At 45.4% G+C, this 13,077-nt stretch overlaps 1 protein-coding gene across 3 annotated transcripts in view; it reads right to left on the bottom strand.

Annotated features, from left to right (window-relative positions):
* The window catches only part of SLC23A1 (solute carrier family 23 member 1), a 329,954-nt gene that overhangs the window by 84,985 nt on the left and 231,892 nt on the right, over positions 1-13,077 (bottom strand). For all 3 annotated transcript variants that reach the window (XM_030212485.1, XM_030212487.1, XM_030212486.1), the window contains one exon: positions 8,252-8,357. In XM_030212485.1, coding sequence (XP_030068345.1) covers positions 8,252-8,357 — 106 coding nt within the window. The remainder of the gene's footprint in view (positions 1-8,251; positions 8,358-13,077) is intronic.

Here is a 13,077-nt window from a genome sequence, read left to right as displayed (position 1 = left end):
AAGCGGCCCCAGTACCAGAATGTCCCTCACCAGGTCATCTGCTCCACTAAGGACCAAGTCTAGAATTTTTCTTTCTCTCGACGGCCTGAATATGTATACTAGGACAAAAGCAGAAACAGGGGTGACATGATATAGACATTCACATATTTATTAATCCGCAAACAAACTGATTTTGGAAAGGCGAAGGAGGTAGTTCTAGAGGACATGAATTGTGGTTGAAGAGGGGCAGACTCAGGAGTAATGTGGTGGATACATGGAATGTTCTCCCATGGGAAGTGATGGAGATGAAAATGGTAATGGAATTCAAACATGCGTGGGATAAATACAAATGAATCCTGTTTAGAAGGAATGGATCCACGGAATCTTAGCGCAGATTGGGTGGCTACACCGGTAATTGGGAAGCAAAATCAGTGCTGGTCAGACTTCTACGGACTATGCCCTGATCGTGACTGAGTAGATACGTATGGGCTAGAGTGTAAATTTTAAGGGGCTTCAATGTTAGCTTCAGAACTTTTAGTTCAAGGACAAATCAAACTCGGGTATAAAGTATCATATACCATGTAAAATGAGTTTATCTTGTTGGGCAGACTGGATGGACCATACAGGTCTTTATCTGCCCTCATTTACTATGTTACTATCAGGCTTATTTTCGAAAGAGATGGGCACCCATGTTTCGACTCAAATCGCAAGATAGGCGTCCTTCTCATAGGGTCGCCCAAATCGGCATAATCGAAAGCCGATCTTGGGCGTTCTCAACTACTTTCTGTCGCGGGGACAACCAAAGTTCACAGGGGCGTATCAGAGGTGCAGCAAAGGCGGGACTGGGGCGTGCCTAACACATGTGCGTCCTCAACCGATAATGGAAAAAAGAAGGGCGTCCCTGATGAACACTTGGACGACTTTACTTGGTCCTTTTTTTCTTACGACCAAGCCAAAAAATTGTGCCCTAAATGACCAGATGTCCACCGGAGGGAATTGGGGATGACATCCCCTTACTCCTCCAGTGGTCACTAACCCCCTCCCACCCTCAAAAACATATTTAAAAATATGTCGTGCCAGCCTCAGATGCCATACTCAGGTCCATGACAGCGCATGCAGGTCCCAGGAGCAGTTTTAGTGGGTACTGCAGTGCACTTCAGACAGGCGGACCAAGGCCCATCCCCCCCCCCTACCTGTTACACTTGTGGTGGTAAATGTGAGCCCTTCAAAACCCACCAGAAACCCACTGTACCCACATGTAGGTGCCCCCCTTCACCCATAAGGGCTATGGTAGTGGTGAACAGTTGTGGGTAGTGGGGTTTGGGGAGGGTTGGGGGGCTCAGCACACAAGGTAAGGGAGCTATGCACCTGGGAGCAATTTCTGAAGTCCATTGCAGTGCCCCCTAGGGTGCCTGGTTGGTGTCTTGGCATGTCAAGGGGACCAGTGCACTACGAATGCTGGCTCCTCCCACGACCAAATGGCTTGGATTTGGTCGTTTATGAGATGGGCGTCCTTGGATTCCATTATCGGTGAAAATTGGGGACGACTGTCTCTAAGGTCGCGATTTGGGCAACCCTGACCATATTATCGAAACGAAAGATGGTTGCCCATCTTGTTTCAATAATATGGGTTTCCCCGCCCCTTCGCCTTGCAGGACGTCCTCAGGAAAACTTGGGTGCCTCTTTCGATTATGCCCCTCCACATTACTATGTTGTCTTACTAGGTCTTATGGGGCACTTTTTCACACTCCTACTGATGTACTTGCATATATGCACACACATTCACAATGGCATTGTCTCAGGTTTTCTCAACAAGCATAGTTTCTTATAAAGAGTATTTAATTTATATATTTATTAGGATTTTTTTACCGCCTTTTTGAAGGAGCAAAAAATAGCTTCATGTTTGGGATTCCATCTTGAAAAATTATATCCCAGTGTTAGAAAATATTCAATGGCAGGAATATTTCTAGGGCTTGCAGATTTGTAATGTCATATGCTGAGATGCCACTGTTTAAGCTGCACTAAAAGACAATCAGCCCACTGGAACGTAGGTAGTTGTATTCCCTTGGAGCTTTGAATTGACAGAAAGTGAGCTCATGTAGGAAACAAGTAGGCCAGTGAACTGAAGAAAAAGCACAGGCTGTCTGTGAGGTAAGGAGGAGAGAGACAATTGAAGCAAAAACCAGGAATGCTGCAAGCTACTATATGGAAAAGGGAATACTGAGACAAAATACTGGTTAGTGGGAATATCCTAAAATAAGGTAAGATTGTGAATGGATTAAGGAACTGCTGTGGTTTGGGGCAGGGTCAAAGAAACAATGTGAAAGGTACTGTCTAAAAGTCATAAGAAGCATTCAGCTGGTGTATAAGGAGGTATATATGTACATAAACATATAGTACTGTAGTCATTTATGCACGTAAATAACAATAATATAGCTACCCGCTTATTCTGTAAAGGCAAACGTAACTTTGATAGCACATACTCTGCAGGAGGGCATTCACATGTGTAGAGTCTGGGCAGAAAATGGGCAAAATCACTGAGGTAACTTATTAAATACTATCTTGTCGAAAGCATTTACACCAGCTCTTTGGCTGGCATAAGTGCTTGTGTCAGATTTCTGAGCTCTTCTCTTCTTATAAACTTGACCTTTTATATTTCTGAGACCTCTCGCGGGAGCTGGTGGAGAAGAAAACGGTAATGGAATTCAAACATGCGTGGGATAAACACAAAGGAATCCTGTTTAGAAGGAATAGTTCCACAGAATCTTAGCGGAGATTGGGTGGCGACGCCGATAATTGGGAAACAAAATGGGAGCTGGGCAGACTGATCGTGACTGAATAGATAGGGATGGGCTGGAGTTTAAATTTTAAGGGGCTTCGACATTAGCTTCAGAACTTAGTACAAGTACAGCGCTGGCCAGACTTACATGGTCTGTGCACTGAGAAAGGCAAGGACAAATCAAACTCGGGTATACATATAAAGTATCACATACCATGTAAATGAGTTTATCTTGTTGGGCAGACTGGATGGACCATACAGGTCTTTATGTGCCGTCATTTACTTTGTTATTATCCAGCTTATTTTCGATGGAAAAGGGCGGCCATCTTCCGCCACAAATCGGGAGATGGGCGCCCTTCTCCTAAGGGCGGCCAAATCGGTATAATCGAAAGCCGATTTTGGCCATCCTCAACTGCTTTCCGTCACAGGGATGGCCAAAGTTCAAGGGGGCATGTCGGCAGTGTACCCAAGGCGGGGCGGGGGCGTGGTAAAGAGATGGCTCTCCTCGGACAATAATGGAAAAAAGAAGGGCGGCCCTGTCGAGCATTTGGCCGACTTTATTTGGTCCCTTTTAGTTCACAACCAAGCCTTGAAAAGGTGCCCGAATTGACCAGATCACCTCCCCTTACTCCCCCAGTGGTCACCAACCCCCTCCCACCCAAACAAAAATGTTTTTAATACATTTTTTGCCAGCCACTATGTCAGCCTCAAATGTCATACCCAGCTCCATCACAGCACTATGCAGGTCCCTGGAGCAGTTTTTAGTGGGTACTGCAGTGCACTTCAGGTAGGCAGACCCAGGCCCATCCCCCCCTTACCTGTTACACTTGTGGTGGTAAATGGATGCCCTCCAAAACCCACCAGAAACCCATTGTACCCACATGTAGGTGCCCCCTTTACCCTTTAAGGGCTATGGTACTGTTGTACAGTTGTGGGGAGTGGTGCCCCCCAACCCTCCCCAAACCCCAGCACCCAAGGTAAGGGAGCTATGCACCTGGGAGCAATTTGTGAAGTCCACTGCAGTGCCCCCTAGGGTGCCCGGTTGGTGTCCTGGCATGTGAGGGGGATCCGTGCACTAGGAATGCTGGCTCCTCCCACGACCAAATGGCTTGGATTTGGTCGTTCTTGAGATGGCCGGCCTCGGTTTCCATTATCGGCGAAAACCGAGTCTGGCCATCTCTAAGTCCAGCGATCTCAACATTTCGGTCGACCTAAATGTTGAGATTTGGCCGGCCCCAACCGTATTATCAAAACAAAAGATGGACGCCCATCTTGTTCGATAATACGGTTGGCTCTGCCCCTTCCCGGGGCCGTCTCCACAGATGGGCACCCTTAGAGATGTGCGCCTTTGGAGATGGGCGCCCGTTCGATTATGCCCCTCTATGTTACCTGGCTACGCGATGATGAGAAAATGTTTTTTTCACTTGGCTTTCAGGTGCTGATGCTGTAGGCGTTCCCCCGAGGCAAGTTCAGAGAGTGTTTACTATTATGGCACGCTATTGTAATGTGTTTAATTTTGGTTTTAATGCTGTCATTCTTTTTTCTTTAATTGGCTTTCTTTTATATTGATACCTTTTTTTTGGTTTGTGTGTTTTTAGTGTACTATTGTAAACCCCTTTGAACTTGTTTGAAATCTGAATAAACATAAGCTCCAAATAAGTGTCCTCTAGGTGCATAAATAAAGAAGTGCCCTATACAGTGATTTTAAAATGTGGAATAGAACTTTATGAATTTGTGAATGTGGTGGTATAGAATGTTTTGTCATGTCTCTATGCGCTCACATGACTCATCCAAGATGGCAGGAAATGTCCATCTTGGAAAAAGATTGTGGCCTGGGCATAGTTTGACATCACTTCCTGTAACACCACCAAAAACGGGTGGGCTTTGGGGGAGGGGCAGGGTCATGTCACTTTCGGAGACATCAACAAATGGGGCAGGGTTGGGGCAGGGGCCATGGCTTGGGTGGATAGATCCTTGATTCTGATTGGCTGGCAACTCAGAAGTGGGCATTATCTGCCAAATCAAATATGCAAATTAGGTTTGATGAAAGGTATGTAAGTATACTCATACACTTGGAATAGAGAAGTCCAAAGGCCCAGTACACTAATGTTCACCGATAAAGAGGAAGGCCTTCAGATACCCATGTCTGATGATGTAAAAATAATGAAATAGTGTGATAACACCAGAGCCAAAAGGAGAGAGGCATAACCAGTCAGAAAAAGGAGATAATAATGCCTCTGTACCTTGTATTGGTGCGATGTCACCTAGAATATTTTGAGCAGTTCTGAAGGCCATTTCTGCAAACGGATATAGAAAGGATGAAAATAGTTCAGAGAAGAATTATGAAAAGGGGACGGAATCTAGACTGCACCAAATATGAGTCAGAAGGGCCCTAAATATCTCAAATGTTTAAATAGTGCATAAGGGAAATGGGACTTGATATACTGCCTTTCTGTGGTATTTTGCAAATACATTCAAAGCGGTTTACATATATACAGGTACTTATTTTGTACTTGGGGCATTGGAGGGTTAAGTGACTTGCCCAGAGTCACAAGGAGCTGCAGTGGGAATTGAACCCAGCTCCCCAGGATCCAAGTCTGCTGCACTAACCACTAGGCTACTCCTCCACTCTTTTAGAGAGAGAATGCTCTAGTATGACGCAGGGGCGTATCTGCATAGGGCCATGGGGGCCTGGGCCCCCATAGATTTGGCCCTGGACCCCCCTGTTGATGACCCTCTCCACCCCCCTCCCGCCGCCAACTCACCGTTGCCATCGCTTATCTTTGCTCGCAGGGGACCCCAACCCCCGCCAGCCGAGGTCCTCTCTTCTTCCATTGCAAAGTTGGCGGGGAACCCCAACCCCCACCAGCCGAGGTCCTCTCTTCCGTTGCAGCAAAGCTTCCTGTTCTGAGTCTGATGTCCTGCACGTACAACGTGCAGGACGTCAGACTCAGAATTTGAAACTGAAAGAAGCTTTGCTGCAATGGAAGAGAGGACTTCGGCTGGCGGGGGTTGGGGTCCCCTGCCAGCTTTGCAATGGAAGGACTTCAGCTGGCGGGGGTTGGGATCCCCTGCCAGCAAAGGTGGGCGACGGCGGCAGGGGAGGGTTGCGGCGGGAAGGGGGGTGGAGAGGGTCGGCTGCAGGGGGGGGTCAAAGTTGGCGGCGGGGGGGGTCGGCGGTGCCGGGGGGGGCTAAAATGTGCCCCCTCACTCTGGCTCTAGCCCCGCCTCCCGCCAAAGTCCAGATACGCCTCTAGTATGACGGTCTGAGGAAGGTGCATTTAGGATCAACATCAGAAAATATTTTTTCATGAAAGAGCTGTGGGAAAATTGAGGTGGTGGAGAAAGAAATGGTAACTGAATTAAGAAAATAGCAACAGATCAGAAATGAAGAGGGGAATTCAACTGACACACTAAGAGGGGCATAATCGAACGGGGCGCCCAAGTTTTCCTGAGGATGTCCTCACAGGACATCCCGGCGAAGGGGCGGGGAAACCCGTATTATCGAAACAAGATGGGCGTCCATCTTTCGTTTCGATAATATGGCTGTCACGCTTTCCAAAAGCAGGAACTCAGTTTGTGAGCCCTTGGGCCACTGCCGAGAAGCGGCATGGCAGGCCAAACCACCCCACACAGGGCTAAGGCAGAACTCAGACAGGGCCAGCTAGACTTCACCTGCACTTAGCCACCGTTCCTCAGGAGTTGAGCCCCTGAGTGCAGGTGGCTGGCAGGACTTACTGGACAGGGCTGGAACTGGATACCAGGAGAATACACACAGGGACTACAACACACAGGGAGGCTAGGCAGAATACTAGACTAGGATTCTCAGACAGACAAGGGACAGATCTGAAAGCTGCATGCAGCCACTGAAACAGGGAACAAACACAGATAGATAACAGACAAAACTGAAAGCTGCCAAACAGCCACTGAACAAGAAACACAGACAACCTAGCACTAGACAAAGACATGCAAACAAGAGCAAGACTGGGAAACAAGCAATACAGAACACAAAGCTACACAAAGACTAAGCTAGAATCATGCAAGAACACAGATTATAAACTGGACTAGGAAGAAGTGCAGCAAGCACCAACAAACTAGGGCCTTAGGCAATGCAAAGGCAAAGCAGAGAGTTTCAAAATGGTTAATAAGCCCAGCAGCAGCTGAGGCTCAGATGCAGCAATCACCAGGCAACTATGGGTGCTGTGTAAGTTCAAACAAAACAAGCAGGTCTGGCAGGCCGGAAGATCCGGACAGGACTGGGCCGAAGTCTGGAACGGGGAACAGCACACAGATAATCCAGTGCAGCCAGCACACAGAGACAGAGACAGAACTAACACAGGAAGAACAGACAGGAGTCAGCTCAGAAGCCGACCGCCGGAAATACGGTGAGTCTGAGAGGGGTCACGGCCACAGACGTGACAACGGCCGGGGACGCCCAAATCTCAACATTTAGGTCGACCTTAGAGATGGTCGTCTCCAATTTCCAGTGATAATGGAAACCGAGGACGCCCATCTCAGAAACAACCAAATCCAAGCCATTTGGTCATGGGAGGAGCCAGCATTTGTAGTGCACTGGTCCCCCTCACATGCCAGGACACCAACCGGGCACCTTAGGGGGCACTGCAGTGGACTTCAGAAAAAGCTCCCTTACGTTATGTGCTGAGCCCCGAAAACCCACTACCCACAACTATACACTACTACCATAGTCCTTATGGGTGAATGGGGGCACCTACATGTGGGTACAGTGGGTTTGTGGTGGGTTTTGGAGGGCTCACATTTACCACCACAAGTGTAACAGGTAGGGGGGGATGGGCCTGCGTCCGCCTGCCTGAAGTGCACTGCAGTACCCACTAAAACTGCTCCAGGGACCTGCATACTGCTGTCATCGAGCTGGGTATGATATTTGAGGCTGGCATAGAGGCTGGAAGAAATATATTTTTTAAATTGTTTTGAGGGTGGGAGGGGGTTAGTGACCACTGGGGGATTAAGGGGAGGTCATCCACGATTCCCTCCGGTGGTCGTAAGAAAAAATGGACCAAGTAAAGTCGCCCAAGTGCTCGTCAGAAATGCCATTCTTTTTTCCATTATCGGTTGAGCATGTCAAATTGTTAGGCACGCCCCAGTCCCACCTTCGTTATGCTTCCGACACGTCCCCATGAACTTTGGTCGTCCCCGTGACAGAAAGCAGTTGAGGTTGCCCAAAATTGGCTTTCGATTATGCCGATTTGGGCAACCCTGGGAGAAGGACGCCCATCTTCCAATTTGTGTCTAAAGATGGGTGCCCTTCTCTTTCGAAGATAAGCCTGAAAATGTGCCTACTACAATCCTTATCAATATGAATTTTCTCTGAGAGTGCTAAGGGGAAAAAAATCTGATAGACAAAAACTAATATGTAGCAAAGGAAGGCATGAGCACTGCTATTGTTACGATGGAAACAGGTAACAAACACCTCAGCTAATGGTTAACAATTAAGAAGTGAAGAAAATGTAATACCTTAGTGATACCAAGAACCCCAATGTTAGGGCTTGAAGAAGTAGATCCATTGCCTGTTCCAAGAAGTCCAGTTATGATACAGGAGATTCCTTCAAAAAAAATCCCCCTAAAAACAAATGTAAACATTTAAAGCTTATCACATTTAGGAGTCAATATACTAAAATGTGTTAAGGTTAACATAGCATTAATATGTATAAATATGTTATCTAAAAATATTAAAAAGTATTCATCCATAGTGACATTAATACAGAGTTAGTACATGATAAAAATATTCACATGCTGTGTCACATGTAGATTCATGTTAAATAGCTCATTATTTTTTTTAAATGACTGTATTTCATAATATTATTTTATCTACATAAATTATCTCTTTTAAATGTCCTGTCCTCAGTGCTATTAAAAATCTACTCATCATTTCACAATACATGCAATTTTAGCCACATTGAAATAGAGAGGAAAAGTACATTCATATCTTTGCATGAACTTTCCAGCAAAATTCTATTCACAGAGAATGCAGGTGCAAGTGACCACACATATGTTGTTTTCACAGCATGCCCTTTTAAAACTGGTGCAAAGACAGTCGGTAACAGTTTTTGTGGGATTTTATATCAATGTAGACAGTTTGAAAATAACCCCGATAATAGATTAATGCTTAGCACTTTACTTTGCAATGTACACCATGCCAGAAATAGTATTAACAGATTAAGATTTGAAGAAACTGAAACAGACCTCACTGAACCTGGAAGATGTAAGAGAAATAGATAAAATTTCTGGGAGCAAGGAACACACTAGATTTCACACATCAGATACATAAACCACTTTTCTGAAACTTGAACAGGTAAGATAAGCCAAGGTGAGGAAGCAAGCAGGACTACATACAAGGAATCAGAACCAGGAACTTTGGAATGTATTTTTTCTTTTCATCTACAGGTGCAAAATTTCCTACAACTGAAATATGGCTGGGAAACATTGTGTCAACCAAAGCTATTGCACCTATTACAGCTTCTGCCTCTGTCCAGACAGAAAGCTTGATCCAAGACGAGGGACTGTATGAGATGTAGGTTGAATCCTTCATCAAAAAAGTGAAGAAACTGAAAGAGGAGGTGGCAAGGCTGAGAAGTATTCATAATGAGAAATACTTATGATCTACTTCTTGAGGTGTGAAGGATCTCCAGCAGAGGCGAAAAAGAAGTTGAACTTAGAGGATCAGCAGACCCTGTAGAATCGATACCCTGACTTCACCTTCTCAAACTGAAGAATAGAATCGATACCCTGACTCCACCTTCCCTTGAACTGAAGAACCAATATGCAGTTCTGGAAGTGGAGGAGGTGACATCATCTGAGGAAAAAATCTCAAAGCTGCTAGATCGGTGACCACTAGGCAGCAAAGGGTGTTTATGTCGAAAGACATATAAAGAAAAGGAACTGCAATAATACTAATAGGAAAATGGTCTAGGCATGCCAAAGACACATTACATCACAATTACATTGATCATTGAGACGGACTAGACACCTATTTTCAGGGTGACAAGAAGAATTCCACCCAAAGTAGATTTAAAATTCTTATGTGACAGTTCACTACAGATTGCCAAGGGGAAAGCATTCCATAGTGCAAGAGCTGTAAAGTAAGACTCCAGTTGAGCTGATTGAGGTCCAGGAAGAACCATATGATAATCATTTAAAGACCGCAGAACATGAGCCTGGAAGTATGGAATAGCGAGAGAAGATAAATAAGCGGGACCATCAGATCGGTGCTCTTTAAAAGCCAGAAGGAGAATCCTCAGTTTTATTCTATATTTGACTGGCAGCACAATCACAGCTTCCAGCTTTCAGACCACTACATAGCACTGAAACAGTCATAACTATGCTCATAAAAAAATTCAGAATATTGATATGGCAAGGTCACAAAATTCTATTACTAAAATTTGACATGTAAATAAGTATTGCCATACTGGGACAGCACAAATGTCCATCAAACCCAGTATCCTGTTGCCAACAGTGGCAAATCCAGGTCACAAGTACCTGGCAAGATCCCAAAACAGTTCAATGCTTATCCTAGAAATAAGCGGTGCATTTTCCCCAAGACATTTTAATAATGGTCTATGGACTTTTCCTTTAGGAAGCCATTCAAACCTTTTTTCAACCCCAGTAACCTGCTTTTACTACATTCTCTGGCAACAAATTCCAGAGCTGAATTACACATTGAGTGAAGAAAAATTTTCTTCATTTCATGCCCCCTAGTCTTAGTATTTTTGGGAAGAGTAAACAAATAATTCACGTCTATCCATTCCACTCCACTGATTATTCTATAGACCTCTATCTGGAACTGGTTGACGGACAGACGCCAGAGGGTGGTGGTGAATGGAGTTAGCTCAGAGGAGGGAAAGGTGATTAGTGGAGTGCCTCAAGGATCGGTGCTGGGGCCGATTCTGTTCAATATATTTGTGAGTGACCTTGCCGAAGGGTTAGAAGGTAAAGTTTGCCTATTTGCGGATGATACTAAGATCTGTAACAGAGTGGACACCCTGGAGGGAGTGGAAAACATGAAAAAGGATCTGAAGAAGCTAGAAGAATGGTCTAAGGTTTGGCAATTAAAATTCAATGCCAAGAAATGCAAAGTGATGCACTTAGGGAACAGAAATCCACGGGAGACGTATGTGTTAGGCGGCGAGAGTCTGATAGGTACGGACGGGGAAAGGGATCTTGGGGTGATAGTAGCTGAGGATTTGAAGGTGACGAAACAGTGTGACAAGGCGGTGGCTGTATCTAGAAGGTTGTTGGGCTGTATAGAGAGAGGTGTGACCAGCAGAAGAAAGGGAGTGTTGATGCCCCTGTATAAGTCGTTGGTGAGGCCCCATCTGGAGTATTGTGTTCAGTTTTGGAGGCCGTATCTTGCTAAGGATGTAAAAAGAATCGAAGCAGTGCAAAGGAAAGCTACGAGAATGGTATGGGATTTGTGTTACAAGACGTATGAGGAGAGACTTGCTGACCTGAACATGTATACCCTGGAAGAAAGGAGAAACAGGGGTGATATGATACAGACGTTCAAATATTTGAAAGGTATTAATCCGCAAACGAACCTTTTCCGGAGATACGAAGGCAGTAGAACGAGAGGACATGAAATGAGATTGAAGGGGGGCAGACTCAAGAAAAATGTCAGGAAGTATTTCTTCACGGAGAGAGTGGTGGATGCTTGGAATGCCCTCCCCCGGGAGGTGGTAGAGATGAAAACGGTAACGTAATTCAAACATGCATGAGATAAACATAAAGGAATCCTGTTCAGAAGGAATGGATCCTCAGGAGCTTAACCGAGATTGGATAACAGAGCCGGTAGTGGGAGGTGGGGCTGGAGGTTGGGAGGCGGGGATAGTGCTGGGCAGACTTATATGGTCTGTGCCAGAGCCGGTGGTGGGAGGCAGGGATAGTGCTGGGCAGACTTATACGGTCTGTGCCAGAGCCGGTGATGGGAGGCAGGACTGGAGGTTGGGAGGCAGGGATACCGCTGGGCAGACTTATACGGTCTGTGCCAGAGCCGGTGATGGGAGGCAGGACTGGAGGTTGGGAGGCAGGGATACTGCTGGGCAGACTTATATGGTCTGTGCCAGAGCCGGTGGTTGGGAGGCGGGGCTGGTGGTTGGGAGGCGGGGATAGTGCTGGGCAGACTTATACGGTCTGTGCCCTGAAGAGCACAGGTACAAAACAAAGTAGGGTATACACAAAAAGTAGCACACATGAGTTGTCTTGTTGGGCAGACTGGATGGACCGTGCAGGTCTTTTTTCTGCCGTCATCTACTATGTTACTATGTTACTATGGTATCTCCCCTCAGCTGTCTGTTCTCCTAGCTGAAGTGCCATAGCTGCTTTAGCCTTTCCTCATAGGGAAGTCATCCCATCCCCTTTATCATTTTCGTCACCCTTCTCTGTACTTTTCTAATGACTCATAATTAGAACCGTAATTCTCCATCATTTACTTAACAATCAGATTATTTTCTCCCTATATCGTATCGTCTAATTTTATTATATAATCCATGTTTAATATATGATACCAATTGTTTGTTTTCCCCTTGTTTACCTGATTATTCATTATATCATCTATGTTCTATATATATTGCCAATTGTATCTGTACTCTGAAATGGCATAAGTCATGACGGAAAATTGTAAGCCACATTGAGCCTGCAAATAGGTTGGAAAATGTGGGATACAAATGCAACAAACAAACAATAAATAAATAAATATCTTTTTTTGAGATGCATTGACCAGAATTATATACAAAATTTGAAGTGCGATCACACCGTGGAGCAATACAAAGGCATTATATTTTTGTTTTCCATTCCTTTCTGTCACGGTTGTGGCCGTGCCCTTTTGCCCAGACCTACTGTTTCTCTGTATCTAGCTCTGTGACCTCTCCAGTCTGCCATTTTTCCTGTTGTTTTTCTTCCTGTTAGCCAACCTCGCTTTGGTCTCCCTGCTTCTGCTTCATTTCCTACTTGTGACATCATCAGCCTCCTTTATAAGGACTCAGGGAGCTTTCCTGCATTGCCTTTGCAACAGGTCTATTTTTCCCTTTTTTTGTTGTACTGTTTGAGGCTGAGGGAACTGGTAGTCTTGTTAGCTGTGCCTCTGGGCACAGCCTTGAGCCCTGTGTGTATGGTTTTGGTTTGAACCTGTATGGATTATTTGCCTGTTATTTTTGCTTCCAAGCAAAGCCCTGTTCTGTTTCTCTGTGTGTGTGGCTCTAGTTTGACTCTGTATGGATTACTTGCCTGTTAATTTTGCTACCAAGCAAAGCCCTGTTCTGTTTTTTGTGTGTGTGGTTCTGGTTTGA

The sequence above is a fragment of the Microcaecilia unicolor genome, chromosome 8, assembly GCF_901765095.1.
Source record: "Microcaecilia unicolor chromosome 8, aMicUni1.1, whole genome shotgun sequence".
In the NCBI taxonomy this organism is placed as follows: Eukaryota; Metazoa; Chordata; class Amphibia; order Gymnophiona; family Siphonopidae; genus Microcaecilia; species Microcaecilia unicolor.
This window is presented reverse-complemented; position numbering and strand designations above follow the sequence as displayed.